Genomic DNA, 11,740 nt, shown 5'->3' on the forward strand with positions numbered 1-11,740 from the left:
ACCTCCCAATGTGACCCCTTGTTTGTTTTGTGGACTTAGAACTTCCTGGGGGCACTTGTTGTTTTCCTTTCACTCACACCGTAAAGAAAACCTAATTCTGATAATACGTAGCAAACGTGGCCTATGATTTGGAGGTTTCTGTATGAGTATGAAGTTTGACTGCACTATCGATCTCCAACAAGATGTCGTGTTCACGGTCAACAGCGCAAAAGGATAGACCAAATCGTCAAAACGCCATCACAAGTTGACAAATGGGCCTTTTTGTTTATATCTTGGGAAATGTGTAGCGCTAATTGAACCTTTCAAGGGGTCACAGAGTCCCTTGGAACTCTGCTCACATCGTTAATGGCCACAATGCGGCAGCGGTTAGGACCTTTGGAAAGGACTAATTGTGTCTTGCCACCCAGGAGACTCACCGTGGCCTGAGTGGTCCGTTAATTAATTGGGCTACAAATGACTCCAAAGTAAGCAGGGGCCGATAGGATTTTAGACTGACCATTTTAATTGAACAAATACAGTATTCCAATTTTACGCTTCGCAAATACTACAACATTCGGTACCCCTGCAAGGCGCTAATGTGGAGTATGAATGAACTGAACCTAATGGTTGGATGTCAGACGGCTTTGCCCAAGATGAGAAGACTCATGAAGAAGACCATGATAAAGAAGGACCACATGAAGAAGCGGTCCAGGACCCTGGCCAACTTTTTCCACTCGCCAGTCCTCTTTTGAGTGGCCCGTTGCTCTCTGTAGCAGTTGGCGATGTATTCCACATTAGGCAAGAGCAGACGTCTCTCGTCACAGGGCGCCCGGATAGATGCCACCCTCTTGCTCACGCCACCTTTCCGGCATCTCCTCGCACGGCACAGGTCAGCCGTCTCCCTTCGAAAGGTCTGTTCCTCCCCGATCACCCCCGCCGAGCCGTTGGTGTCGCAGTTCTTAGCTGGTAGGGGTTCCCACGTCTCGGACGGGGGAGACATGCAGTTTTCCCCGACCTCATAAACAAAGCACATTCTGGCCAGGAACTGCAGGATGACCTTCTTAGCCCATTTGGGGACGGAATTGGCATCGGGCCCGCAGTGGTGAACGTTCATGATGAAGATGGTCAAGGCAGTGGAGGCCGTGATCATGGTCATAGTGGCAATGTAGTACTTTCCTGTTGATGAGAAACAATGCATACGGTTTCATGTGAGTTGGTTGTGCTCGCTCATTTTACCGAGGTAAACCTAAAGGAAAAGTAGTCTAGAAACCAGGATTTGACACCCCTGCCCTCACCCTCAATCCAAAACCGATTTGTTGTCCTAGGTCAGGCCTTTCAACAGACTAAATGTTGATCCCTCTCATTGTTACGATTACATGTAGATTCACAAAACTAAATTATTGTCCTTTGATTCCTCACTTTAAAGACCACCGCAGTGATTCGGGAGCTTTCAGCTGCTTAATTTTAGCCTTTTTTTCTCTCCCACGGCTGGGATCATTCGGAGCCAGTATTAAACTCGGCTGTTGTGATCACACAATATAACCTCAGTCATCCTGGTGATGAATCGAGCTTTCACCCTACCGATGAGCGGTACGTTCTCCGACGGCGGCCTGATCTCGGCAACCAGCAGTTGAAAGACGGTCAGCGCCAGCATCACGGTGACGCCTAAAGAGACTTTTTCTCCAGAGTCCGCCGGCAGGTAGAAGCCCAGCGGAGCCAGGAAGGAGATCATAACGCAGGGTGAAGACGTAGAAGGAGGCCCGCCTCTTGAGTTTCAGCGTGAAGGTGGCGTCAGGGTAAGGGTCAGTGCAGAAGCCGTAAAAGACGACGTTCCTTTTAGCCGCCATACCCAGGACTTGCCACTCCACGTTGTCCACCAGGTCGGCCAGGTCGGCACTGTCCACGGCGTTGAGGATGTCCAGCTGGTTGCCATTGCAGGTCCACGAGCCGTAGGTGAATCTGCACTGTTGCGCGTCAAAGGGAAAGAATGACACGTCCACCTTACAGGAGCTCTTCGTGATCGCCGGTGAGTCCCACGTAATGCAGCCGTCGTGGCGGATCACCACGTTGTATCCATGGGGCCCGTGAAGGGGTCATCGGCGCTGAAATTCACAATCACATGCCCCGCTGAGAAGTGGACTGCATTTATTCAATTTGTGAAGCATGCCCTTCAAAGGGGGTCCTACATTGGAATTTGAAGCTCCGGTTCCGCTCCAAAGCAACTGTAAATCCTAATTTAAAACAGATTCTTATATTACAGACAGTGTATTGTCGGTGTTCAAATACCTGACATGTTTCGGCGTCTACTTCCGCCTTCGAAACATGTCAGGTATTTGAACACTGACAATACACTGTCTGTAAGATAAGAATCTGTTTTAAATTAGATATCAAGTAGACAGGGTGAACTTAATACAACTATAACTGTAAATCCTCTCAATGTTGTGCAGCTTTAGAATAATAAGATCAGAATCAGAAAACCTCTATTCGTCCCACAATGGGGAAATTGTTCTTAACTTGACCCAAGCCCCTCTGCAACTTAAATTGGTCATAATAAGAGCATTGTACAGTTTACACACGATGACGGTAAAAATCCAGCCAACCTTGGACACATTAACGCAAGACGACCGGGAAACAGTCACAACATTGTAACATAAGACGACGTTGAATCCAGCACAGGTTTAGCGAAAACCCTTGAAAAGACACAAGTACTCCCACCGTGGGACGGGTCCACACGTTATTGGACCCGTTCCGCAGTCATTTCTGTTTGGGTTTTATGCATTTCCAGTTAGGCAAAGTTGAGGATACCAACTTTCAAGAACCAATCAACCACGCTCCACTTGGTCCATTTGGTGGTAAAAACCATACGCGAGGTCCGCACACTCCCATGAATAACATCTTTAAGGAATGTCCAGCTTGTGTCTTTGGGATCCAAACCGCATAGAATGGAATCTCGACACCAGTCCGACCTACTTGTTCTATAGGACAATATCAGGTCTCCATACATAACTGCTAGGTATACGGATGGTATCGAGGCCATCATAGTCCTCCTTACTCCATTTCAGATGGGTGTCGTATCCATAAGTAGGCCGTCAGTATTTGATTTCGCTCATCCTGGAAAACATCTCTTACTAACAGTTGCCACGAACTCCGGAAGAATATAACACAAATCCGTACAGCGTTACAGGTTTTACCATGTCGATGATTTGACAGAGAGTGACCTGCAGGGTGACATTAAGAACGGCATCAGTGTCCTCCACCGGCCTCAAAGCGCTTGTATAATTGTCAAATAGATGACTGAGGAGCTTCCGAGCAAATCTGCTGTGGGCGCATTGGGAGACTGTGAATGCAGGAGAAATGGAACGGTCGCTCATTTGACAAAATCCTCTAATTTTGGTGTAAATTACAGGTGTCAAGGCCCGGGGGCCAAATCTGGCCTTCCACATTATGTTATTCCGTCCGCAAAAGCAAATAAAACTTGCAAAATTCCATGATGCTTGCTAAAGTGCAAACCAACATTTCAAATGGCCCCATGTAAATCACTACAGGTCATTATTTTTTACTTACATTTTGAAAACTAGTTATTCATTAATTTGTTGTGCGCTCTATATGTAATATGCGGAGGGTATGAAACATTCCAAAGGCCATACAAGTTCAATCTCACAATTTGGTGAGGATAAAGAGTTTGATGTTTCTCGTTATTTGTAAGTAGGTTTGTTGTCAGATCTCCCAGGCAGGTGTCGCGCAGAGCCTGATCGTGGCGTGGAGTCGAGCAAGTCGTGCCGTGAAACTCCGTGCGATGCTGAGCAGGTCTCTGCGAGCTGTGTGTCTGTCCAGGTCTGAGTCCGAGATGCGTCTGATTCGGCGTCTGAAATGTAAAAATCAATATACATTTTTATACTCATTATTGAATGGATAAATAATGAAAGCATTTGTGTATTATTTACTTCTAATTTACACTTTTGTAATGCTCACATTATTTTAACATACACCACAGAGTCGCAAGTACGAAAATCTCCCGATTTATGATTTCTGAAACTTAACATGTAAATTCATAACGGCCACCGAGAGGAAACATCACTACAATGTGGCCCAAGGCAAAAAATGACTTACACCCTTGCTGTAAATCAGGGGTCGGGAACCTATGGCTCACGAGCCATCTATGGCTCTTTTGATGATTGCATATGGCTCGCGGAAAGCGCAATTTTGATTGGATGACACTGACCTAGGTTGGCCGAAGGCGCCGTTTTGATTGGATGATACCGGCCGTCATGTTGAAACAGGTAAACGGCCCTTTAAATGAGCCCATCGAGTGCACTTCAGCTTGAATGCACCGCAGCATTAGCCTTTGAGGAGAGAAAATGTTCTGATTCTAATTTGCAATGAAACAATACCATAGATGCCAGTCGAACGTCAGTGACATTTTAACAAGCCCCATGTTAACGTTAGCATCAATATACTTCTGCGAGAAGTAGATTGCAGATAGCAAGTGTGGAAGCTTATGAGCCGTGTGCAGGCGAGATAGCAGTGACTTCGCCTCTGGACCGGCAAGTTGAATTTCATTCTGATCGTTTGCCTGGATTTTTACCAATCACGAGGAACGGAAAACCATTCATGTTAACAATAAGTACTATCACAAAGTTATTTTAAATAATACATTCTGATATTTTGTTGAAAAGTGGCTGCGCGTGCCTGTTTGCGTGTGTGTGTGCGCGCGTGTGTGTGTGTGTGTGTGTGTGTGTGTGTGTGTGTGTGTGTGTGTGTGTGTGTGTGTGTGTGTGCGTGCGTGTGTGCATGTGTGCGTGTGCGTGTGTGTGTGTGTCTGTGGCTCTCACTGAAAAACATTTCTAAATATTTGACTGATGGCTCTCTTAGTTCCCGACCCCTGCTGTAAAGGATCATTTGTTCCCATCGTCTCCCATGAAAACCCAGTGCCCTATTTTTTTGCATCATCTCTGTCATGATCTGGTTGGCGACCAACGGGTGGCGCTTTTGGCCCCGCCTGCACCTGCACAGGTGCCGGTCGTTTCCAATCAGTCACACTCAAAAGGACACCTGGCATGACCATTCGGTGTCGGGTAATTGTTAAATGTCATTGAATGCTGTTGAACACATTGTATGCTGTGGGATGCAATTGTATGCACTGTGTGCAGTGCATGTGTTTGTTTAATCTTGGCGGACTTTTAATCTTGGTTTTCTTTTGATACTTTGTATTTTTTCCATTCATATGATTTTGATGTTTTACATTTTGTTCCTGCTGACTTTATTTTAATACAATTTCTCAAATACAACCTCCTGCTCCCTCCTGCCTGCTTTTTGGGATCCGCACCCGCCATCACCACCTGGCAAACCGTGACAATCTCCCTCGTGTCACATCAAGTCCTATTTTGTGCAACTTTTTCATCTACACTCGTACAAATCCCAGAGTAAAAGCTCCCATTTTGTCTCAAAGTGGCATAAAAAAGTTGCATCAAGCTCTTTTAAAATACAGTGATACTTCAACTTACAAACTTAATTGGTTCTTTCAAACATTACTTTCTCATAAGAAACCATTAAAATGAGAATAATCCGTTCCCAGGTCCTCATAAAACATAATTTTCTACTAAATATGTGTTAAAACTACACAAAGTATACCTTATTTTGTGTATAATAAATGTGCTATTGTATTGTAATTGAGAAATAAAATGTACTGGATAATAAAGTCGTTTTATTTACCTTTGTGATGGTCGTTGATGGCTTGATGGAATGGAGTGGGAGGAGGTGGGAGGGAGGGAGTTACTGTTCCTACATTCCATAAGGTCTGTAGGAAGAAGTGTTATCCTATCTTTCAGAGGCTTATGCCCAGGGACAGACTTCTCTTCCTGCGTAATCGATGAGAAGGTTTCTTCAGCCGTCATCTGTACAAAAGTGAAGGTTACGTCCGAAACCTTCACTTTTGTACAGATGACGGCTGAAGAAACCTTCTCATCGATGGACCACTCCTGTACGACTGAGAGCTTACACAGACGCCTTCCTGCGTAATGAAAGTCCAGTTAGGCATCTTTTTCCACCATCGTGAGGAATGATTCCTTGTAAGCTTCGGCAGCTTTATCGTCAGAACTGGCTGCCTCACCATGACGAATGACACTATGAATCCCTGTACAATGCTTAAAGTTCTCAAACCATCCGTGGCCAGCCTTGAAATCATCAATGGATTCCAGGTTGCCCCTTGATGATATCTGAGTGAAGTTGCCATGCTTTCTCTCGCTACTCGTTAATCCAAATTAACAGAAGTTTTCCAACTTCTTCTATTGTCTGAGACCATTGCTTAGACAACACGGAAACACCCTTAGCAACACACGTACCTTTCATAGCTTCTTTGTTCCGAAGGACGGTAGCAATGGATGATTTAGCATACTGGTACTTGGACGCTAAGTCACAAACGCACACCTCGTTCGTGTTTGTCGATGATCTTCTTCTGCCACCTAGTCCGCCACCCACCGTGGCGCTCCGTGTGTTTCCCAGAAACTAGTTCATATGCCAAGATTGTAATCTCGCAAATTTAATGTTCGTAAGGCGAAAAGTGCGTTAGCTAAAGCGTTCGTAAAACGCGGTATCACTGTACATCAAAGTCCTTGAAAAGCTAGCATGCACACTCACACATACTGTACACACACTTCACACTGAGTCCTTGCTCACTTTCTTCTTTACATCTGGACTTTGCCCAAGTTTACTTGTGTAACTTGGAACCGGGAAAGTCCAAAGTCCTGAAATTAGCCATATCGGTTTGATTCAAGTCTCCCAGTTTGACGTATTCTCTTAGAAAAGATGACCCCTATTTTATTTTTTTTTTCAGATGACGATCTACCAGTACGAGTCATTCTTTATTTTTACTGCAATAACATAAGGGAATCGGCTGGTTCAGACATGGCAGATGGTGGGCCAAAGCCCCCGCAGGATGGATCGCCCCTCGCTGTGACAGCTGTTGGGGTAATTCGCTATACGAACGTCTTTAAACATCGCTTTCTCATCTTTGTTTCCGTTTTGGACTTCCTGATACATCACCATCAACCAAGGCGATCACGGTGGGCGTGGCACACAGGATGACATGATGTTGTTGTTGACATTCTCCCAATACCAGCCACCCAATGCCAGTCGCGGAATGCGGTCCAATTGAGGCACACCTCGGCTATCATAAGTGATCTTGTGTTCCAGTGGCAGTCATCTCGTAAGCCCCAGCTCTGTGTCATCGGAGCAACTTCTACTATGCGGTCGTCTGGAAAATGTCCTTCCAATATAAAGTGACGTTTTCGACCGAATCTGCCCACCAATCAACTTAAGACTCCTGAAGGGACAAAGATCCGATTGTGAACAAGAAAGAGCCACACATAAAGGTGAGCGATTGGAATTGCTTCCTTATTTCTTGACACACCGATCACCACGGTTTCACTTTATCCATCCATCCATCCATTTTCTGTACCGCTTATTCCTCAGTAGGGTTGCGGGTTGCGGGGGGTGACGGAGCCTATCCCAACCGTCTTCAGGCACTAGGTGGGGGACACTCTGAATTGGTTGCCAGCCAACCATTCACTCACACACTCACACCAAGGGACAATTTCTGAGTATTCAATCAGCCTGCCATGCAGGTTTTTGGAATGTGGAAGTAAACTGGAGGACCCGGAGAAAACCGGGTCCTCCGGAGAAAATCGTCATCTGTACTTCTTTGAAAAAAGTCCAGCTGACGGCTGAAGAAACCTTTTCATTGATGGACCACTCCTGTACGACTGAGATCTTACACAGACATTTCTATATAATCTGTGTGTCTCTCGAGATATACCATCTTCAGTGACATCGAGAGGCAGAAATTGAAAAAGCGAGAATGGATTGGCCCTTATTCATCCAAGCATGTGTAGCCATATTGATCCCGTCGGCGTTTGATGGAAATCTCCTTGACCACTTAGCTCGAAAGGTTCTTCACGAACATCTCGTCTGGATCAACTCTCATTCGGACTCAGCCTTCAAGAGACTCCAGTTGGTCCAAAATGCTGCCGATTGGCTTCTCACAGGAGCTTGTTGGAGGGAGTCGTCCCATTGGTTCGCAAGGCTTCATTTTGCTCATCGCAGCATGATGATGCATGTCAGTTCTTCGCATCACACCTCCTGCATCAGAGTGTTTTCAAGACACAAAAATGGGATTTGCCGCAGGACTTGACTGAGGTGTGTGGGTTCACGTGATCCGCCATAGCTTCAGGTTGAAACCTTCCGTGTCAAAATGTATTTTTTCCCCACACCTCCATCCTAATGTTCATGCCTGGGCTATTTAAAGCACTTGCCTTGCGTTTTTGTGACGATGCGATATTTTTTTCACCACGGACGGGGATCCTGCCTGGCATGGAGGCTGAACTCAAGAGTGAATATTTTGGTAAGGTACGCGACATTGCCGAAATTCTTTGCTTACCTGTCAGTCAGGGTCATCCATCGCAGACTCGAGCTCACAGCATAAATGCGTTCAGAAAAGATCCACTCATGGCTTTGCGGGCCCAAACACAAACGACCGACTTCATGTCAAAGCTGCTCCTCTGGGTCACAATATGAGGACCAAAGTTTCCGTTTCTGTCATTTATTTTGATCTTAGGCTTGCAGGGGCAGCATGTTTTCGGGCCCCTACGGCAACGAGAAGGCCCTGGCGATTCGTGTGTCCTTCACGACATGCGCCGTGGGTATCGTCAGCCTGCCACTGATGGGCCTCGTTGCCTGCGTCTTCATCTCGTCCATCTATCACTTTGAAGATTCCACCAGGACGCACTGCCAGGTTGGACCATGATATGATAACGCGTCCTTTGGTGCGGCGCACACACTCGGCGTTGACGCGGCTCGGTTTGCTCCGCGGCAGGTTCCCAACTACCTGCCGTCCATCAGCGCCTCCATCAGCCTGAGCCCTGAGTGCCACATCTGGCGCCTCTGCGTGGGCCTACACTCAATGCCCCGCCTTCTGGTAGCCTTCACTTACTTCAGGTTCTACAAGGTGCGCTTCACCGCCCGCCTGCCCGAACGCTCGCTAGCCTACCTCGGCCTGGCCTTCTCCGTCTCTGAGAACCTCGGCCTGCTACTGCTCACCTATGTGTCATCCACTGAGATCTACCGTGAGTGCAAAAAGGGCTGCCTGGAGGCATTTAGGGAGAGGGACGCAGGTGTCGCAACATCCCCTCTACTGTATACCCACCCTTTAACCCAAGTGTGTTACGTTTTATAATAACAATAATAATAATTTTCATTTATAAGCGCCTTTCAAAACCCTCAAGGTCACTTTACAGTCTCAGGATAAGTTTTTTCCTCAACCCGGAAGTAACTCAAATAGATAGCAAGCTAGCTAGCTAGCGAATAGATAGCTCGTAGCTAGTGAATGGAGAGCTAATAGCTAGCAAATAGATAGCTAATACGTAGCGTCCAATTTGTTTTTATTTTTTGTTCTCATTGTTACTACAGGAGTTGAGTTTTTATTCAGAGGTGCATTTGTAACAATTGAGATTGTTTTGGGTCAATTGTAATCGTTTTAATCCGTTATCGAGGCACTTTATTCTCACGAGGGTCGTGGCGCAGCAATCTCGGCAATGAAATAAAATGGCCGACAAGCACTCACTGAAGCAATGAGGTGATCCAAAGCTGCGTGTGGGTGTGTTAGTGGGCCTTTGGTGTAACCGTGTGGGAAGTGATGACCCGCGGCCAACTGCGTTCTACGAGTGTGTTGCGACCATGGTGGCGACACATATTTGAAGTGTATTTCACCCCTGCGCCCACACACACATTACATAGACACAGAGCGCACGAGGAAGCAAATGTTTGCAGGTGTCCCGTTTCTTTAACCCATGCGCGCCCGTCCCTTTCCGTCTTAGTTGTCCACAAGAAGGGCTTCGTCCTCTTCATTCTCAGCTCCTTCGTCTACATGCTGATCACGTGCCATCTGTGGAAGGCCATCAAGAGGTATTCCTTGAACCCCACGGTAAGTGAGTGCGATGACTTCAATTTCATTCCATTTCAACGTGATCATCGTCATTTGTTGTTGTCATTTTCCCAGTATGCCAAATCCCATCACTGGAAAGTGCGTTTACTCATCCTCAACTTGAGCTTCTGCGCTTTTGCCGCATTCTTTTACGTCAAACACAATTTGTACTGTGAGCCGGGGAGTAAGTATGATGCCATCTCTTCTTTTCCTTTCGCGTTTTCCCTTCAGGGAATCGGCGAATCGTGTCTTCAGAGGTTTGATTCGCATGTTTGTTGTACGTCGGATGCCCTTCCTTCCTGACACAACCCTCTGTATTTATCCGGGCTTGGGACCGGCACAAGAAGACACTGGCTGGCTTATGTCCCCTTGTGGCTACAGAACAAGCAACTCTGTCATATATATATGTAAAAACATATATTTTTAATGTGTTGTAATTGATGTTTTATGTAATTTATTTTGTACAATTCAAATGACATTGACCGTATTTTCCGGTGTATAAGGCGCACTGGACTCTTTTTTTTTTACAAATTTTACAAAGATTTACAAATATAATATATAAATGTATAAAAGGTTTCCAAATATAAGGCACACGCTACAGTCGAGGCTGGGCTTACGCACTATTTCTACAGGGGGACTTGCACACTGCAAGAATCCAAACAAGGGCGCGGAAAATCCTACTGGACCCTCCGCACCCTGCCCACCACCTTTTCCAACTACTCCCCTCAGGCAGGCGCTACCGATCCATGCGCACCAAATCCAGCAGACATTTAAACAGCTTCTTCCCCCAAGCCATTAACTCTTTGAACTCTTCAACAGTAGCCAAAATGGAACTGTATAGTGCCACTTAGCAGTTTTTTTGACGACGATACTAGTGCAGCGTGTTCTACCGGAAACAAATTCCTTGTGTGTTCTACATACTTGGCAATAAAGATGATTCTGATTCTGATTCTGATTCTGAGGTCAATACGACTTCAGATATAAGGCGTACGTCATCTTTTGAAGAAAACGAAGGCTTATGGGTGCGCCTTATAGTCAGGAAAATACGGTACTTGAGTGCCAGCGTCTCTCCGCCAATTCTGGAGTGGCCCATTATTACAATTAATAGTTGACACCCCCCCCCCCCCCCCCCCGACCCAGGTTACACACTCTTTGCCCTGTTTGAGTATCTCATCGTCTTCGCCAACATGGCCTTCCACATGACCGCGGCGTGGGACTTCAGGAGCCATGAGGTGATGGTTATTTCCTGCTCGGAGCTGAAGGCCTTCTGACGAGGGACCTTCCCTCCAAGACGTCTGCTTAAGCTCTCAGTCGTCCAGGAGCGGTCAATTGATGACAAGGTTTCTTCAGCCGTCATCTGTACTTCTTTCTTTCAAGGTGTCGGACGTTCCGCTTCTCATTCAAGAGACTTTGTCAGCGAACCCACAAATTTGCTGGTAGCTCTGGTCCTATGTATATATCCCTACTGTCCAGAGGTGGCAGTGACAGACCTCTGCTATGATATGTTCCTGCTCTAAGGTTGTGGGGAGCAGAGGACTATTCCCCCAGGCTACACTGATTACCTCCATTGTCCTGACCTATTGTGTTCTTTGACTGGCCTGATTGCCCCATTTGCTCTGGTATCACCTCATCAGCATAACTAAGCCTCCGTGGTAACGATCTAAGAAGTGTCACGTAAGCACGATCCAAAGTGAAGGTTTTTGCTGTTTTATAAAAATCGCTTCTTTTACTCCCCTTTCAAACCGTCTATTTTCTTTCGCTAAGATTTTAACCTCATTGTCGTCA

The 11,740-nt window shown here is 46.2% G+C and overlaps 1 protein-coding gene, 1 long non-coding RNA gene and 1 pseudogene across 7 annotated transcripts; 1 reads left to right on the forward strand and 2 right to left on the reverse strand.

The window, feature by feature from the left end:
• Positions 1-495: 495 nt before the first annotated feature.
• LOC148887959 (neuronal acetylcholine receptor subunit alpha-9-like) lies at positions 496-2,590 on the reverse strand (annotated as a pseudogene). The gene is made up of 3 exons (XR_016117211.1): positions 2,580-2,590; positions 1,561-2,081; positions 496-1,155 (listed from the first exon to the last, which is right to left on the reverse strand). The product of XR_016117211.1 is annotated as a neuronal acetylcholine receptor subunit alpha-9-like (transcript).
• Positions 2,591-3,206: 616 nt separating this feature from the next.
• On the reverse strand, positions 3,207-6,610 carry LOC148887960 (uncharacterized). The gene is made up of 4 exons (XR_016117147.1): positions 6,321-6,610; positions 5,692-5,837; positions 4,202-4,322; positions 3,207-3,844 (listed from the first exon to the last, which is right to left on the reverse strand). It is a non-coding gene; the product is annotated as an uncharacterized LOC148887960 (long non-coding RNA).
• A 140-nt stretch (positions 6,611-6,750) lies between these two features.
• LOC148887961 (acyltransferase PGAP2-like) lies at positions 6,751-11,644 on the forward strand. Of its 5 annotated transcripts, none has more exons than XM_089014242.1 (7): positions 6,751-7,040; positions 7,171-7,349; positions 8,591-8,767; positions 8,849-9,098; positions 9,849-10,139; positions 11,096-11,187; positions 11,333-11,644. In XM_089014242.1, exons 3-7 carry the CDS (start codon positions 8,606-8,608, stop codon positions 11,393-11,395), a joined length of 858 nt encoding a protein of 285 aa, XP_088870368.1. In that variant the 5' UTR covers positions 6,751-7,040; positions 7,171-7,349; positions 8,591-8,605; the 3' UTR covers positions 11,396-11,644. The 5 variants fall into 5 exon arrangements, with proteins under 5 accessions (XP_088870368.1, XP_088870369.1, XP_088870370.1 ...); XM_089014243.1 differs by having other exon boundaries at positions 6,751-6,945; XM_089014245.1 differs by having other exon boundaries at positions 6,753-7,349; positions 9,849-9,955; positions 10,031-10,139.
• The last annotated feature ends 96 nt before the right edge of the window (positions 11,645-11,740 follow it).

This window comes from Hippocampus bargibanti, linkage group LG14 (assembly GCF_051943395.1).
Source record: "Hippocampus bargibanti isolate YZ-2025 linkage group LG14, ASM5194339v1, whole genome shotgun sequence".
Lineage (NCBI taxonomy): Eukaryota > Metazoa > Chordata > Actinopteri > Syngnathiformes > Syngnathidae > Hippocampus > Hippocampus bargibanti.